General features: G+C 34.5%; 2 protein-coding genes across 2 annotated transcripts; one reads left to right on the top strand and one right to left on the bottom strand.

The window, feature by feature from the left end:
• Nucleotides 1–1,294: 1,294 nt before the first annotated feature.
• Nucleotides 1,295–7,630, top strand: LOC108334907 (type 2 DNA topoisomerase 6 subunit B-like). Its single transcript, XM_052870021.1, has 12 exons — nt 1,295–2,174; nt 2,295–2,400; nt 2,654–2,734; nt 2,813–2,839; nt 3,244–3,349; nt 3,436–3,511; nt 4,872–4,892; nt 5,154–5,350; nt 5,957–6,101; nt 6,206–6,461; nt 6,784–6,926; nt 7,185–7,630. Exons 1-12 carry the CDS (start codon nt 2,139–2,141, stop codon nt 7,473–7,475), a joined length of 1,485 nt encoding a protein of 494 aa, XP_052725981.1. The 5' UTR covers nt 1,295–2,138; the 3' UTR covers nt 7,476–7,630.
• A 4,050-nt stretch (nt 7,631–11,680) lies between these two features.
• Nucleotides 11,681–13,072, bottom strand: LOC108334908 (uncharacterized mitochondrial protein AtMg00810-like). The gene is made up of 3 exons (XM_017570833.1): nt 12,661–13,072; nt 11,968–12,566; nt 11,681–11,863 (listed from the first exon to the last, which is right to left on the bottom strand). The coding sequence occupies exons 1-3, from the start codon at nt 13,070–13,072 to the stop codon at nt 11,681–11,683; spliced, it is 1,194 nt and encodes a 397-aa protein (XP_017426322.1).
• Between the last annotated feature and the right edge of the window lie 6,833 nt (nt 13,073–19,905).

Raw genomic sequence — 19,905 nt, forward strand, 5'->3', positions numbered from 1 at the left:
AGCAGCAATGAATGAATGGGTGATGAAACTCTGACATCTTTTCAATGGAGAAAGTCACCATTCGGTAAAGGGAATCGGTACATATGAAGCAAAACACTTTGAAAAATGGTTAGATAAATGCATGAAGGAAGCCAGCGAGGGTTGAAGAAAGGCGAATAATTCCACTTCCACGAAGCAGAATATAATTGTTCGTGATGCCTCTGGTTGGCACCATGTGAGTTCTTGCAAGGGGAGTACTGAAAGAATACAACTTTAAGAGCTCTGCATGAAGAAAACTCTTGATTCTGTTAAAATTCTCATTTCAAGATTGAGTGAAATAAGGACAATACGAATTAGCCTATGAAGAGTATTTTTTGAACTTGTAATTTTGCTAATCTAGACAAATGATAAAGCCAAACATAAAACTACATGTTCAGAGATTCAGTCAAAACAAGCAGCATCACCATCAACACCGTTTGTCAGCAATGGCATATTGTCTGCAAAAGGAATTCATACTTGCTTGTCTTTGTGAGTGCAAGAAGTCAGAAATTTCAGTGTAACGTCCAAGCATAAAGCACTTTTTTGGGGACCCAAATGCTTCTATTTTTCTCATCTTTAACGGTAAGAGAATTCGTGATAAACATTTTTTTAATTTTAGAATTTTAAAAAAGTAAAACTTAAAATCTCGCTCTTCTTTTTTATGAAAATAACTTTTTCATTTATGGGAAACTTCATGATGATAACAGAGGGGGAGTTGCTCCCTCCACCGCCCCCAAACTCCACCATCCTAAACGCTCCTTACATCTTTTCATTATTTTCTTTATTTCAAAAATATCTTACATTAATTTAACTTTTACTCTTTAATTTTATTTATCTCTTTTAAAACCCTAACTCTCCCTGCACCCGCTTCACTTTTATATTCTCTCTGATTGCCAACAACTGTCTGTATGCGTGACCATCCGCGTGTGTGTGCCCATCTCTCCACTTCCACTTCTTCCTACAAAACCCATCTCAGATTCATTCTTCCCTCGCTCTCTCCGCTACATCACTGGTTGCCTCCACCCCTCTCCGCTGTCTCTTACTCTCTCTCCGTCCCTACATGTTAGAAATTTTTACCAAATCAAAGGTTTCACCCTAGCCATTTTACAATCTTGGTCTTCTTCTAATGTTTCAAAATATTATAAACTTACTCATTTTAAGATGCAGCACTGAAGAGAGAAAAACATTTATTTCAGATGAACTAAAGTTCTCGCATACCTTCTGTTAACACTATTTCTAACACTAAAAGAAGCAAAGTTACAATCTTTCAAGATATACATGGGACGCAACCCAAGAAAATTTGGAACTGCGCTCTTTGAATCAACCTCCACTTTTCTCTCTATCTTCTCCTAATTTTCCTGGGGCACTCTCGACTTAAGGGATGTCATGTTAATATCCGTTCACGCATATCCGTTTAAGAATATTTACATCCGTGGCTCATCCCTACTTTAATGAGCGGCCTATTGCTTACTGCACCTCCATAATTACTAACTGCATCTCACAATGTCAGGAAAAGATTCAAACACCTTTCACTACTGTACCCGCGCCACCACTATCATGGCTTCCACCAACACCTCTGTTGCAAAGAAAGAAGCTAAAAAATGTAGAAAAAACTCACTTTGAAATTTTTTTTTCATGTGTTTTGGAAAACTCTGTCCATAATACATTTCATGTACGGGTATTCCGAACAACTTATTCCCGAAAGCATTGAGTTTAAGAATTTTTTTTTTCAAAAATTCTTTTGTAGAAAAAATTATTCTGAAACACATTTTATACGTTCCTGAAATTCTGTTATGGAAATTATATTCTAAAAATTTCGTTTCAAAAATTCTGTTCCAAAAATTCTGTTTTGAAAATATTATTCCCGAAATCCCAGAAAACTTGTTCCCAAAAGATTTTGAAATGTGTAATTCGGAAGTCACGTTTCCAAAGAGCAAAATGTCATTTCAAAAGTATGAGGCGTGCGTGCGTGAAGAAATTGTGGGGGTTCCGAAAGTAAAAGCCCAATGGGCGTCACCATGGGTCATAACATGGGTCAACCGCGTTCAGAATGTTATAGTTTCTATTTTCGAAACCGTTGTTTTGTTTCGCGCGCGAATTCCAGAAAGTTTTGATTCTGAATGGAGTTTTCTACGGTTCAGGAATTGTGCTTACATGTGAGTTTCTTCTATTTTTCTATGATTTTCTCTTTTTTTCGTTTATGTAAAGTATGTTCACATGCATTCTAGTTTCGTGATTTGTTCGGTTATGTATGTAACTTGAATCTGCGATTATAGTTAATATCTTCAGCGTATCAAAGATGCCGATTATCGGAGCAGATTTGCAGACTCGCAATCATTCTCACTCGCTCTTCATCTGTGCATCCTTCTCTTCGAATTTCAAGTAGGAAAAGTGTTTGCTGGTATTTCGACACGATTTCTCTATTGGGCAATTTATTATTAGATAGATTTTACTCAGTTTCCAGGAAGTTTTCTGGTTAATGGAAAAAGAAAAAAAAATGAACCAAAACGATGTCGATTAGCTCACTCCAGGGATTATAAATATCAGAAGAATTGTGCTAAAAATTAATAAATGTTGTTTGTCTAAGGGTGGTGAACTTTTTCTTTGTAACAATATTTGAATTTCTTGTGAGAAGTCTCCGATACTGGCATTGGGAGCTGCTTAGAGGAATTTCAAGACTTAAGGTTTTCTTCCACGGATTTTGCTGACAATTGGGGTAACAAAAATTCAGGATTACCGTCTTAGTTCAATGTATTTATCTATTTATTTATTTATTTCGCCTCTTGTAAAACAGATGGAATACTTTCTCTCAAAACCACCAGTAAGTGTAATGCTCTCCTCTGATGTTGGTTGGGATTTGATCTTATAGAAAATATAGATATCCCACGTGCACAAGGTAACAGTTATTGTATCCACGTCTACTGTATTGGTCTTGCTTTGATGTGGGGGGTAATATGCCAGGCCAACTATTTTGTTCAAGAGAAATGGTTTTAAGTTGTCCTCATATTATTTTAATAGGTATAGGTACTTCTAAATTTTGATATGACATAATTTTATATTACTATTAGCTATATGGAAATTTGTCAAATGTTTTATGTTTCCCAGGTGCTTGTGTATTTATACTACGTCACTGCTCAAAAGTGAAGTCGACTATTGAATATATTCCCATGGTTAGTTTAGTTATTATATTATCACGATTCTTATTGTAATCTATGGAAATTGTAGGCATTATGGATACCGAGATACATAGTTATCAGATAAACCTGAAAGAAAGGGGTTCCTCTAGAATAACAAGACTACCTTCAAACACAAAAAATGGGGCAAAATTCAGGTAAAAGAGCTATCTGAGCAACATTTTGAGATGAATTTGTTGGTATAGTTCCTTTTATATAATTTTTTCACCGTATTACTTTGCAGTGGTAGTGAAGCTTATCTGTCTTGTTTTGTTAGCCGTGATCTCTTACTGTCTGATATCCATACCTTTATACAGAAGGTATGCTAATTTTGTCCATTCTTTTTGGTTGTGAAAAATAAATTACTCGGGATACTTTAAACGTTTACTAAGCTGATTTTTTTCAATCTAAATGTGTTCGATCAAAGAGCGTAATGATCACTGCCCTGGTCATGTGACTGTCTTTCCTAGAGTCATCGCAATCATCACATGCATCGTCATAAAATTTTAATCATGAACCAAGATCGAAACTGTTAGGCCTTATTTTTTGGTGTGCATTTGGAAGTACGCTGATAAAGTTAAATGCTATTGAATAAAGTAATTCAAATCTACCTGTTTTCAACTAATATGGATCTGACAGGGAAACAATAACAATAAAAAGTACTAACTAATTTCTTCAAATTTACAAGAATATGTGAGGAAGAACAACCACATTAATCACAAAACAAGAAACTGGTACATTAACATGGAAGACCCTCTCAATGTGAGAACTAAAAATTATGAATACAAGTCAGTCCATAAAGCTCCACTAAGATCAAATATTAATACAAGAGAGTCAGAATAAAAGCACAAATAAATGTTTACAACAAACCAATACATACAACAAAACAAAATAATGCTCTCAAATATGAAAAGTAAATAAAGAGAAACCTTACATATAGCAACAGTGCGAAATCTGTTGTCAAAAGTGCAAAATCTGTTGCCAAAATTTCAGCCTGGTCCAATGATGATGAAGTTAGAATTATAATTTTACTAAGACGGCTTGGTGAATATGTCAACCACTTCTCTCTTTTTTTTTTCTCTTCCAAAGACTGCAAAAATTACTCTCTTAGACCTAAAATACCTCTCTCCACTTAGGTCAGGTGAGATAAAATGAGTTTAACTAGTTTAAACATTTTAAACACAGTTGATATTGCAACCAAACAGAGTTTGCTGAATATCAAATTTTTCAGTCATTAGAAAGCACTGGCAACTCTAGACAAGTCCTAAGGCTCTACATCAGAAGTTTGTGTCATTTTGCACTTCTCCACTGGGACAATGTCTAAAGCATTTTTGGTTTATCAGAACTTGTTATATTGAGAAATCAAAAAGAGTGCTAGAGTGCTAGTGCTTCTATTTCTACAACCCCACACCAAAAACAGGAAAAATCTTCGCCTGATATGAAATAAATGAAAACAAAGATAAAATAAAAAATCAGCAAGCAGAAATATGGTATTTTTACCACGCCTGAATGTACCAAGTTTGCTGCTTCTTTCTTCTTCAATGCATATCAAAATTGAGCCTAGATTATTTAAATGATTTTGTTGAAGTTGTAATATTTGTTTATCAACAAAATACTCTGCTGTTTATACTCATTTTTCACACATTTCATATTCTTTCTATTTATTTGTTGATTTTGCAGATGCAAATTTTAAAGATTCCTGTAAGTTAAATTGACACAAGTGAAGAATTCTCAGCTGCATTAATTTCTTTCAAACAACTATAACTTTAAGCGTGTCAATATTGTTGCTGGAGACCATTCTCCTTCTATCTGATATGCTAGCAACAGTCAATAATTCCACCAAATCAGATAGCCAAATGGCACTTTCTTATCATTGACATTATTTAAAGCGACATTACAAATGTAATTCCGCACCCTTGACTTGACATAGTTTTAATGGTTCTCTTTTGTATTTTTGTCCAGAATATTGCAATTCAATTGGTAGCAGAAGATTGCGATGATCCGGAATCACGATATGAAAAGATTTTTCTTGCGAATGAGTGCAAGCAATTACCAATGTCGGCATCAAATCTAGAACTTCTTAAGTCAGGCATAGAAGACTATGTAGTTAAGCATGGAAATAATTTAAGTAACATGTGTAACTCTTGCTTCCCAAGTTGGTACATTCGTAATCTCAAATCAGCTTCCCATTTATCATTTAGAATCGTAATCTTCTTTGTTCTGGTAGACTGATTACTTTTCGTCAGTTAAGTCTCTTAGAGGATATATTTTCTACCTTGACATTCTCTTTCATCATGCGTAGGTGTCATCCTTAAAGTTCATAAGATGTATTGATTATCTCTTGAATATTAAAATTCCCTCTTTACCACTTTTCGTACATAGGCAGTGAAATGCATAGTAGTTTTGAGTTCTTTGTATGTTATCATATTCAATTAGGTAGCAGAACCTTAAATCTATGATAGTTTCCAGACATTTTTGGTTCCTAAATTGATGTGTGTCAGCTATTGGGCATGTGAACTGTAACAGCTTATTCTAAAAAAAAAAAAGAAAAACCTTTTGACATTTTATTACTGATTGTGGTAGAAAAACATATCACATCTAGAAGCCCATGCAAGAACTTGGTTTGCATGGTTTTTTAAGCCTTCTCAAAATATTTACTTTCTTGGTGGATATGGGATGCTTCATAAAAAAAAGGGGGCCTCTAGATCCTTAAACCATAACAATTATAGATTTGAAGTTATCTACTTTTTTTAACCTTTATTTAGGGAGCAGCTCAAAGTTGGAATTGGGGTAGCTTGCTGCACTGATAATCGTTTAAACACGGAACTGGTGATGGAGGCAGTCATATTAATGAGTAATATATCAATGCAGAACATTGCGTGCTTCCGGGAATATGATAATAGAACAGAGGTCCGTCATTAAGTCTCTTGAATTTTATGCTTTAGCTATCTTTTTATATTTTATATTTTATCTATCCACTACTTAATCTGGATGATAAAAATGTTTAATGTCAGGTTTTGTATTTCAAGGACTTTTCACCTTGTACAATCTCCCGATCATCTATGAAGGCATTGCAAAGCATTGACTGGAAAACATATGGCTTAAACTTAAGGGGTACAGTAGAGCAAGATGGCGTTACATTACTAGAATGGGAAAACATGCCTACAGATACACACATTGATATTGTGCTCCACGTATATCATAAACAATATCCAGCATTGGACAAATCCTTTTTATCTTTATCAGAGACAGTTAAAAGTGTTTTACATAGCTTTTTTTATACATTTATTTTATACTTTTCTTTCTGACGTTTCTTTGGATTTTGTTTATATTATTTATTTGTGGGTTAATTGAAGATCCAGTAGTTCTTATTCAGAAAATTTTCAGGATCTGAAGTATCATAAGCCGTTTGCCTTTACTAGATAGCCAACATCGTACAACCAAGTTACAAGTCTACATTTGAGTGTTAAAATCACATTTAATATACTAATAGGGCATACTCATTTCCCCTATATGTTTATGAACATTTTCTTTGTGTATAATAATGTAAATCTTCTAAGTTTCTTAACTTTTATGTAATTTATACTTCCTTGACACATTGTTAAGACCATGATACCAGCTCCTAGGAAATTGTCTCCACTTGACAGAAACCTTGTTAAGAGAGCAGTTAAACTTTCACTGGATGATTTGAAGGCGAATCATTCCCAGGATTTTTTAAGTTCACGTGCCCTTCAGGTGAATTATTCTATCAATCTCTTTCCCTCTCTAATACATCTGTGATCTGTGTGGCTCAGTACTTTTACTGTTGAAATTTTTCCCTCCAACTGAGATTTTGCATTAATATCTTAATTCTTAATTCAACACCTTGATTTCCCATTCAATAAGCTGAGTGTTTAGTGTAACTTTCTAGATTATCTCTTCTGGCTTTGTATTTAAAATTGTTTGGCCAACTTTATGGCGTAACGTTTTATAATTCGGTTCTTTCACTTTCAGATTCGCAGTTATGCCCCTGATCTCGCAAAAACTATTGCTGGGCTGATATTGTCTTCCAGCGATTTGGATTTCCAGGGAGAATGCTTTTCTCTTCTTGGATTACAGTCTCAAGAAGTTGGAACTGAAATTGTGGAAAGCTGTATTGAAGAAAGGATTGTTTCAGTTATAGAGATGAACGACAAGAAGCCCAACAATTCTCAACAGGTCGCACCTTACCTTTTCGAAGAATTAGAAAACCCTGTCCGGGAATCAGAATTTCAAGAAAACGATTTCAGCCCCTTGGACTTTTAACTCTTGCAAGGTTTTCCTGCATCCTTAGTTCATCTTTCAAAATGGTAGTATTCATAATTCATAGTATACGTATATTTGTACCAATGTGACGTCTGATATCGATGAAGCTTCAAACTCAAAGATATTTTTTGTGTATAGATCACTTAATTTAATCACGTGAACCATCTTTCAACCTTTTAAGGAAAGCATTGTGCTACCTCTAAAAAAGCCCATCGACCATAAAACAAAGGGGAAATGGAAAAAGGAAAAGAAAACATTGATGGGATTAATATACCAAACTTTAAGCAGCCTAACAATCGTTTCTTTTTAATTAGGATTATGATTCTTTTAAAACAGAATAGGGAGCAGGAATGAAGGAAATTCTGGGCTCAAGAATAGAAACAGAGACTGATGACTTCGACAATGTCTCTTCTGAGAATAAATGTTTCACTGATTCCAGCATACCTTTTACAAAAGAGGCTGAAACTATATATGTACGAAGAAAATCATTCGTACTATAACTTTAACGTCTCATTTGAATACTATAAAATTATTAAAATAAAACATACATATATAATAACTTATAAGGAACTTGAGACTATTAGAGCAGGAGATTCTATCCCTAAAAAACAAAATCTATTTATTCTTTCACTTCTCTTTGAACTAAACGTTGAATCAATTGAAAATATGTTTCTTTCCTAAGCTCACATTGGTTAAGGTGATCATTGCAAAGGAAAAAACTACACACAAGCAGACAAACATAAACAATGGTAAGCTAGATACAAGACAAGTCATATAACATTTATAACATAGCATACACAAATAATATATATATAACATACATCAACCCAAACATCTTAACATGCAAGGACCTAGACTGGTTATCCAGATATAGTATGAATGTCAAGCTATGATGGTTCATGTACTTGTGGTGACCTCTACTGCTTTGCAGAGTCATTGTCAATGGATTTCACTTTACCACACACACAGTTAGTCCTCAAACGTCTTTCAACCAAATAGAGAAATTTCCCTCAGGCTAAGACCTCCTGCTACTCTCCAAGGTATAACCATCCATCTCTACTTGAGTTGGGGTTATTGAGAGTGTCAGGATAAACCTCCTGCATAACTTCAGCAATTCATACAAACAATAAGGGCACCACCATGTAACCCTCTCCACGTGGTTCATGGAATTACGTCCATCAATACCATTCACATAATCAACCACATTTCATCGTCATCATATCCCTCTCATAATCATATATATACATATACTTCACACCAACATTGCATAATATCACATGAAACCTCAAAACATTCATCACATAACCATAAACAATCCCATCAAGTATCACAAAGTAGTTAATAATAAAATTAATTATCAATTGCATAATGAAAATTGATAATAAAATTTCTTAGGATCATAAGAGAACAATGAAATACATAGATCATATGTGTACAAGTGAATTTGGTTTAGATTAGTCAAAATTTCACATTACTAGTAGTAATAAAATCGATTAGATTGGTAATATAATCAATTAAATCAAGTATGAATTCACATAAAGCAAAATAAGGCAAAACTGTTTATTTTAATCTATTATGTTAATAACATAATCTATTAGACTAAAGTGTCTATTTTAATCTATTATGCTAGTCACATAATCGATTAGGCTAAAGTGTATGTTTTAATCTATTATGTTAGTCACATAATCGATTAGGCTAAAGTGTCTGTTTTAATTTATTATGTTAGTCGCATAATCGATTAAAACAGAAACTATTGCCTAAACAATTAGTATAAAATTTCCCTACAACTTTAATTGATTCCTAAGACCTTCTAAACACTCTAAAATATCTGAAAACACATCTATAACTCCATTTGACCATTTGAAACCAAACTCACTTTTCCAAGCTACCCAAACTCGTTTCTACCTCTTCTAACCCCTATATAAACAAACTAACATCATAGACAAGTCATAATACCCTAAATAGCACACATCAACACCTTAGATTACTCACAACTCCTCTGTTTCAAGTTTTCACTAGTTAAACCTCAAAATTGATATAAAAGTACCCAAAAACTCACCCTATTCTAGAACTAACACTTCCACACTAGATTTTTCTCATTTAAATGTCTAGACAAGTAATAATATGTTTAATAATAGACTTCCAACTTCCCAAAACAGTTTACCACCCTTACCTCAAAATCTCACAACTCAAAACCCCAATTTTAGACCAAAAACATGTAAAAACACACCGACCAACCATTTACGGCCTCCTACACCAGATTTTTTTGGTTTGAAAGTTTCCATAAGTACTAAATGACTTCACAACTGACCTCAAACTGTTATTTCCCTCAACCAACCAGTTTCTCAAAAACTCACCTATCAAAACCCCTTCTTTTTACACTTAAAACCCAAGTATTTGACTCTTCTTCATTCCAAACACTTTGAATTAAATTTCAAACCTCAAATATTGTTCACTACTCACAATCATAATAGCAACATCATCAAATCGTACCATATCAAGCATCCTAACATTATACAATCGTTCATTATCATCTAAGTACAAAGAATATTAGCAAGAACGTAGCAATTTCCCTTAAATCATCTTATCATTCATAAAGACACTAAATTTATAATGCAAACTCATTCTAAAGAAAATTATAGCTTCCCTTACCTTACACCAACAATACAAAGATCTAAGAACACCCTCGATTACTTCTCGCACAAGGAACTTTTAGAAACACCTACGAATCACCAAATTGAAAACAGAAAGAGTTCTTAGGACCTCGATTTATCAAATAACCAAAGAGGAAACATATTTTCTACATGCAAGAAATGATTCTTGTACAGAATCACACATCGAGAATGAACAAAAACAAGGGTAGAAACTTGCTGCTCTATTCAAGAAATTGATCAGATAGGAATATAGACCTTGTTGTCGTGGTTGATTAGGCACCTCCTGATCATCAAAGAGATGATTCAAGAGTTAGAACTCTTAGAGAGATGGTAGAGAGTTTAGGAGAATAGTGTTTTAGAGAGATGAAATGTGTTTTAAGTAGTGAGACGAGTTTAAGAAATTCTATTTATATTATCAACTTATTTTAAAATATAATACTCAATCTCATTATTTTAAAACACTTCTCAACTCTAATACTCTATTTTCTAGGTTATCTCAATAACAACTTATAATAAACAAGATTAACTATTTTGTAATACCACCCTCGAGCAAGACTATGAACATCTAATCGTCCTAGCTTGGAAATGTATTATGTGAAAACTTGGGATGAAGAGCCTTAGTAAAATATCGGCTAGTTGAGCAGAAGAAGGAATGAACAGGAAATGAAGAAGACCCCTTCGAATTTTCTAACAAATGACACGACAGTTAGTTTCTATATGTTTTTGTGCATTCATGAAAAGTTGGATTGTGAGCCAAGTATACAACAGATTGATTATCACATAACACTGAAATAAGATAAGCAAGAGGAACTTGCAAATCAGTTAGCAAGAAATGGAGCCATTGCAGTTCACAACTCAAAGCTGCAATAGTTCTATATTCTAGAGGAAGAACGAGATACAATTGTTTACTTATTAGTTTTCCAAGAAATTAAGGAAGAACCAAAAAAGAGGTAATATCCCGTGATAAATTTTTATGTTTCTGTACAGCTACCCCAATCAGAATCAGAAGGAATTAGAGATGAGCTTGCGGTAAAGTGAAAACCTTTAGTAGGAGAACGTTTGATGTAACAAAGAATTCTCATGGTAGCACTATGAAGAGTATCCATGGGTTGAGAAACATATTGACTTAGCTGTTAACTAACAAAAGTCAAATTTGGTCTGGTGGTTGTAAGGTACATCAGTTGACCAACTAGTATGCGATAAGCCTGAGGATCAAATAAAGGAGGGCCTGAAGTGTTAAACTCTGAGAAGATTGAGCCAAAAAATTGTGTCTCTTCTTGCTGGAGAATTTTCATATAAATACACATGATTACAATCAGTCAAGCTGATTTTCAGCCAACTAAATAAGCTAAACTACAATATATACATTAACTACAGTTAATTATCCTAATTAACAGAATAACTGTTACAAATAAATATACAATTGCAAATCTTTTGTCATTCATTCTATTGACATCCCCCCTTAAATTGATACTGGTGAATCTACAAGCATCAATTTGCCAAGTAGAAAATTGTGACGCTGGCGTGACAACGATTTAGTGAAAATGTCAGCTATTTGAACGGATGTTGAGACATGTGGTAGATTGATGACTCTACGATCATACGCTTCTTGGATAGAGTGACAATCGACCTCGATGTGTTTCGTCCGTTTGTGGTAAACTGATTTGCTGCAATCTGTATGGCACTGGTGTTATCAGCATGCAGTGGAGTTGGTTGTGCTTGAGACAATCCAAGCTATGTAAGAAGACCATGTAGCCATATTATCTCTGAACAAGCAGTAGATATTGCGTGATATTCTACTTTAGTGGATGACTTTGAGACTGAATCTTGTTTCTTACATTTCCATGAAATAGGAGCATTCCTAGGAACATACACCAGCCAGTAGTTGATCTCCTAGTGTCTGGATAGCCAGCCCAATCAGCGTCATTATAAGCTTGGAGTTGAAGAGATGAATTACCAGGAAAGAATAAACCACGACTTGAAGTTCCAAGGAGATATTTAATGATACGTTGCACGACTGAAAAATGAAAGTGTCGTGGAGATTGCATGAACTTACTAACAGTGTGTACAGCAAAAGAAATATCAAGACGAGTGATGGTCACATAGATGAGACTACCAACTAGTTTCCGATATTGAGTGGGATTGTCAAGAAGCTCTTCTTCATGTCGCCTATATTTAACATTAACTTCCATTGGAGTGTCAACAAAGGTAGAATTACTGAGTCCCGCTAGTTGGACCAAATCTTGAATATATTTATGTTGGTTTACGAAAATGCCTTCAGGATGGTAATGCACCTCTAAACCCAAGAAATAATTGAGATATCCTAACCCTTTCATGTGAAAATTTGAATGCAGCATTTGTTTGATTCTAGAAATAACATCTTGATCAGAACGAGTGACCACAATGTCATCCACATAAACAAGAAGTACGACGATGCCTTTAGGAGTCCGTTGAAGGAAAAGTGATGGATCATACTGACTTTGATTGAAAGAAAAACCAAGAAGAGTGGAGCGAAAATTTTTAAACCATACTCTTGGGGCCTACTTCAATCCATATTGGGGAGAGGGTCGACATACCACCAGGAAGTGTGATGTAAACTTCCTCCTTAAGGTCACCATGGAGGAATGCATTTTTGACATCCATTTGATGTAATGGCCAAGATTTGGATGTAGCAAGAGCAAGGATAGTGCACACAGTGGTCATCTTGGCAACTGGAGCAAAAGTCTCGTCATAGGCTAGGCCATACTCTTGCTTATTTCCAAGCACAACCAGTCGCGCCTTGTAACGGTCTATGGAGTCATCCGAACGCAACTTTATAGAGAACACAAACTTGCTGCCTAAGGGTTTAACAGATGAAGGGTATGACACTATATCCCATGTCTGATTTTCTTCCAAGGCGAGAAGTTCGCTTTCAATAGCTTTTTGCCAACATTCATTCTTCATTGCCTGTTTATAAGAAGAAGGAATAGGAATAGATGATATGTTGTTGTCATGGAAAAAATATACCTTTCTGGGGGCTTACCAATGCGTGAACTGCGTCGTAAAGCAGCTGGTTCTGGTTCTGGAGCTTGTACTGGATTAGCATCCAAGGAATTATCTTGAAGGGGCCCATGTGATTGTGGTAGGTGATGGTGAGTGGCAATATTTCGCCTTTGATAGGTCAATAAAGGTCTAGATGATGAGTGACCTGCAGAAGAATTAGAAAACAATGGCAAAACAAAAATTGGAGAAGGGAACGAGTCATGATGGTTTGCAAAAAAATATACACTTTTTAGAAAAATGACATTTTGAGAGACCCGAATCCGATGAAGGTTAGGATCATAACATAGAAATCTCTTTTGATGAGGAGAATAGCCAAGAAAAGCACATTCAACAGATTATGCAGTGAGCTTGGTGCGTTCGTGTGGAGGAAGATGGACATAACATGCACAACCGAAGATACGAAGAGTGGAGTAATCGGGTAGGTGACCAAATAATCGATTGAAAGGAGATGCATTACTTATAGAAGGAGATGGCAATCTGTTTATAAGATGAACAACAGTGGAAAGGGCTTCACACCAAAATCGTGATGGCACATGCAACTCCAACAAAAGGGTGCGAACAACATCTAGTAAATGGCGATTTTTCTGTTCAACTACCCCGTTTTGTTGGGGGGTTGATGGGCATGATCTTTGAGATAAAATGTCATTGGATTGCAAGAATTCCTAAAATAAGTGTTATGTGTATTCCCACCATTATCAGAACAAAGAATCTTGATTTTGGAGGATAATTGGGCCTGAACATAAGCATAAAAGAATTTGAAAGTGGAAAAGACTTCATCTTTTGAGCGCAGAAAATAGACCCAAGTGAAACGACTATAATCATCAATAAAAGTTACAAAATACTTATAATGAGCATGTGACATAAGTGGTGCCACCCCTAAACATCACTATGAATTATATCAAATGGTTGTGTTTCATGCGACTGATGTGTTGGAAAAGGTAGAATTTTACTTTTGCCAAGCTTATAAGGAATGCAATCAAAATGAATATTATTAAGAGAAGGAGTGTGTTTATTTCCAAGAAAACCATATTTGAGCATGTCATGGAGTACATATCAGTTGGGATGCCCAAGGCGCTTATGCCACACTTGGTGATCAACAATAGAAGAATTACAAGAGACGAAAGGCAAAGAAAGACCTGGAGACAACGAGAAATGGATGGGAAAAAGATGTCCAACTTTAGACCCTTCGCAATTATCTTCCCCGAGAGTTGATCCTACACAAGACAACCAGACTATGAGAATTGAACTCGACAATCATTATCGACTAATTGACCAACAGAAATGAGATTACTGGTGAGACCAGGAGCAACAAAGACATTTTTTAAAAATGAAGAAATATCACCAGTTTCTGTTATAGGCAATTGATTTCCACAAGCAGTATGTATCTTGAGATTCCCCAAATATTTTTGTATATTAGTAAGGAATCGAGTATTGTTGGTCATGTGGTTGGAAGCCCAAGAATCAAAGTAACATGGGCTCCGATACCATGTTAAACTCAGAGAAGATTGAGTCAAAAAACTGTGTCTCCTCTTGCTGGAGAATTTTCATATAAATACACATGATTGCAATCAGTCAAGCTGATTTTAAGCCCACTAAATAAGCTAAACTACAATATATACATTAACTACAGTTAATTATCCTAATTAGCAGAATAACCGTTACAAATAAATATACAATTGCAAATCTTTTGCCATTCATTTTGTTGACACTCACGGATTTGCTTTTGGTACCACTCCAAAAGGCCTCTTACCAATGGAGGTATCTATGTGTATATAAACCCATATTTGTCTCTTATTTTATCCGATGTGGGACTTTGTTTGTATCCCAACATCCTCCCTCAGACAAAGAACTATGGTCTCCTTCCTCCCCTGATGCGAAAGTCTTTTTAGTCATTTATCCCCAAGTACACCATGGTCAACACTGAGCATCTCTAGCTTTCCACCTCTCATGAGTCATCTGGCGAATCCGCCACTGGCCACCTGTTTGGCTCCACCTGATCATGGGGGGACGTACTTGTTTGGAGGCGGTCACCAGAACTGAACTAGTAGCTCTGATACCACTATTGGAGAGGTTCAATATACACACATATCTCCACACTGGTAAGATATTGTCCGCTTTGGGTCAAGCCCTCACGGATTTGCTTTTGGTACCACTCCAAAAGGCCTCTAGGACGAGGCTGGAAAACACAAACTAGGTTTTGGGATCGTAACCTAGACCGATACCATGTTAAACTTAGAGAAGATTGACCCAAAGAATTGTCTCCTCTTGCTGGAGAATTTTCATATAAATACACATGATTAGAATCAGTCAAGCTGATTTTCAGCCCACTAAATAAGCTAAACTACAATATATACATTAATTATAGTTAATTATCCTAATTAACATAATAATTGTTACAAATAAATATACAATTGCAAATCTTTTGCCATTCATTCTGTTGACATGAAGAGCTATTGAATCTAGTAGAAGGTTTCGTACGATTGGATACGCAGCAAGCATGTCATTCTCTTCCAACAACTCTAAGTGTGTGCTCACTTGAATAGAAATTATTGTTTACAGGGGTTTGAGAGCGACGAAATGAGATTAAAACGTGTTCACATGGAGGGATGAGCGAGGAACGATTTGTGAAGATTTGCGAGATATGGGGTTTTTTGTCTCTCGCTGTTTTGCGAAGATTTGAGCTTATTCAGTCTCAAATTTCTCTTTTACCCTCAATAATTTTATAAAATGTCATCACCTTTTCAGTAGCCACCGTCGATGGGGATGTTGCGCAACAAGGGCAATTGGGCGCGACCTCAATGTTGGGTTTCCACCTTGAACGATTGTTCCATTAGGGTTGGAAAGTGATGATGATGTTGCAACATGTATTGAAGGGTAGCAGCAATAATAAGGGGCATCTGAGAACATTTATTTGAAAGATGTATGATATAAGAAGGGTGGTTGGGGTGGTTGGGGATGGAGTGAGAGTGAGAGTAAGATTGGAGAGGAACTTGTTGATGTGTGAATATATGTGTGGTGATGCATTGGGAGGGACGTAGGCAGTGGAGGAATAGTTAATAATAAACATAACAACAATAGTAATAATAATAAACATATTATAATAATAATAATAATAATAATAATAATAATAATAATAATAAATATAATAATAATAATAATGAAAATTTATTTTCATGTTAAAAATTAATTTTTTTTTCTTATAATAATTTTTACAATTATATATAATATTAACAATTATCAAATCATATCTATATTATAAAAAATAATAAATTTAAAAAAATAATTTCATTTTACTAAATTAAATTTTTATATTTTCAAATTAATTTTATTAATTAATGTTAATTTTTTACTCTTTATAAACATTTTTACAATTAAATATAACATTAACAATTATCATTTTATATTACTTTAATAACTAGGGGCATTTTAGTAATCTTTAATTTTTACCAATTAAACAAATTTTTTTATCTCTCACATCAATCAAATCCTACACTAATTCTCACAAACTTTACTTCCAAATCCACTCTCACTTATCTCCAAACCCACTCAAATAAACAACAAAAAATTTACCCTCAAATCCCTTCAAATCCATCCACTCACTCTCCCCTAAATCATCTCCTCCAAACTCCTCCAAGTGAACACACCCTAAAGCATATTTTCTTTGACTAACCACAATCCCAGTAGAAGAATGTGATATTTCAAGACCTAAAAATATAACGAAGTTGCCCAAGATTCTTCATGTTGAATTCATGGTCCAAGTGTGTCTTAACATAAATTAATAATGCAGTGAAAGATGCCCCTGTATTCTTTATGAAGAAAGAATGATCAGCTAAAGATTTGGTGAATTAAGGCTAATAAAGTTGTGGTGAGCTTGGCATACCATTGTCTACTAGTTTGTTTCAACCCATCCAATGATTTTCTCAATTTTACAAACTTTTTTATTGGGATGAGAAACTGTCATATCAGGGGGCAAATGCATGTAAATTTCTTCATGTAAATCATCATGTAAAAAGGCATTATTAACGTTTAACTGTTCAAGGGACCAGTTTTTGGCAGCATCTGTGGCAAGAAAGACTTTCATTGTTGTGAGTTTTGCAATGGGAAAGAATGTATCAAAATAATCTACTCCTTCAAGTTGTGTATATCCCTTAGCAACTAAGAAGGCTTTAAGTCTCTCTATTCTACCATCAACATGGAATTTGATCTTATAAACCCACTTACAATCCATAGGCTTTTTATTGGGAGGAAGATCAATTATGTCCCAAGTGTAGTTCTGTTCAAAAGCATTAATCTCATAATTCATGGCTTATGCCCAACAATCCATTTTAGAAGCTTAAGTGAATATTTTTGGTTCAATCAAGGAAGATACAAAGCAATAGAAATTTCTATAATTAGGGAGCATTTTTCATAAGAAAGAAAAGCAGATAAAGGATAATGTACAACGAAAGAATGGTTACCAGATAACAAAATGGAATGGGAAGCAGCAAAGAAATAATCGTGATAATCCCTCAAGTAGTGTGGACATTGCATTTGTCTCATGGAGTGTCTAGGAGGTTTTGAAACTGTAGGATGAGGTATTGTATTAGTAATATGGATTGAAATTATCTACTCTTGCTAGGTTTGGAAAAGTAGTGAGATCAACTATATCCAAGGGTGCAATATTCTCACAGATTGGTTTTAGCAGAGCTAGACTAGTCATGTCAAATTCATTCTCTGATTTGAAAGGAAAGGAAGTTTTCATAAAAGATCACATTTGTTGAGAAATTATTTTTGTCTAAAGTGAGTATCATACAAATATCTTTTAGTTCCTTCTTTATACCTGATAAAAATAGTTTTTCTAACCATTAGAGATAATTTGGTTCGACCATGTTTCAAAGTAGTAGAGTAGGCAAAACAACCAAAAACTCTTAAGTGATTCAAGTAAGGTTATTGTTTATTAAGAATAGTATAAAGACACTGATTTTGTAATAAAAGTGCAAGTATGACAGCATTTTGTTGATGCTTTGATGGAAAATTCCCTTTTCAAGATAAAAGTTTGTCATTAATCTGCTATTAAAAATTCTAGTCCACTGTCACTAAGGATTACCTTAAGTTTTGCATGAAATTATGTCTCTGCAATTAACAAAATTCTTTAAATGATCTTTAGTATCACCTTTATGTTTCATTAATTTAACCTATGTAAATCGAGAAAAATCATCAATAATGGTTAAAAATATTTATAACCTGAAATAGAGGTGGTGAAATATGACCTCCAAATATTAACATGCGAAAGATTAAAAGTTTGTATTGAATTAATCCTACTAAAAACAAAATGAAACTTCTTTTGTCTGACAAATTGACATACATCACAAGGGTAGGAATTCCGAAAGGTTACCAATGAAAATTGTATAGACAATAATTTTAATTTTGAATTTGACATATGTAGATGTCAAAGTCCAGGGGTAAAATCTATGTTCATACTACGTATCTATTGTTGATAGAGAAAGAATATTGTCATCTATAAGCTTTAGCTTGTTCTTGAAAAGAATGGTAAGCTTCATAGCTCTTACCATGAATGATAATGTTGTCCATTTATAAGGATGGTGAAACTAATGCTTGTGTGGTGACTCGTTAAAATGAAAATATAGAGATGAGAGAAGAGTGAGGTAACAACCGTGGGTGGACCTCTAGAGAAAGAAGAAACTGAAATATGTGTGATAGATTTGGCCACTAGAACTCCTAATACTATCTCAGAAAAGGCTAAGACCATATATATAAGAATGAAGAAAACCATCAATATATAACAAACAAACTAAACACGTGTAATAACTACAGGAAGGAAAAAGACAAAACCTTTTCAACTTGTAATAAACAAGATTTTACATGTTCGCTTCCTTGCAAGTATACCTCCACGGTTCTAAAACCTACTTATGTTCCAAAACATAAAAGGAGAGTGGTCGTTGAAGAAACTGTTTGAATTACACCAGTTAGATACGCGTAGTCTTGCACACCAGAATCATGATGTGGTGATCCTGGTTCAAAAACCATTTGACTTGGGCACAGCATAAATACAACTATTTAAATTGTAAAATAATGTGCTTGGATTTGTGCCGTTGAGTTGTTAATTTCACTTTATAGTAATTATGTCTTAGGAAGTTTCACAAATAAAATGTCAATGGATTTTTTTTAACATATATAGAATATTTGTACATGAATCAAATATATAAAAAAGCTTATTCCGGTGGGTTAGCGGTAAGGCTGTCTGACAATAGAATCATTGTAAAAGCGCAATAGATGTTCAGCTTTAAACAAATGTTTTAACCACTAAGAGAAGGGGGCAACGAATTGGATTATTAACTAAAAACATGGGATGTGAGAAAAAACAATAGAATCATGCTTCCAACAAAGAACGCAATCCAATGAATCACTAGAAAGAAAAATATTCAGTAACCACCGTAGACAACACCCAAATTTTCTACCCGTTTTAGAAACTCCTTTTATCATGAATGGTTTGATAGTTTAGAGAGAAATCTAGTAAAAGACCGGTACCTTGGCCAAGAAAATATGATCAACAGGAATAAGCAAAAAACTTCAATCCCTTGCATTGAGATTCAGCTATATCTTTCAGGTATAGCAAGTTCTAAGCTCATTGCCCATGCTATCCACGAATCAAACATTATTACGGATGCCTAAGCCTAATCCCCAAAGAATACCTCAACAAACAAAAATTTAAGTATGGGTAATTACAAAACGAA

Source organism: Vigna angularis, chromosome 10 (genome assembly GCF_016808095.1).
Source record: "Vigna angularis cultivar LongXiaoDou No.4 chromosome 10, ASM1680809v1, whole genome shotgun sequence".
Classification (NCBI taxonomy): Eukaryota; Viridiplantae; Streptophyta; class Magnoliopsida; order Fabales; family Fabaceae; genus Vigna; species Vigna angularis.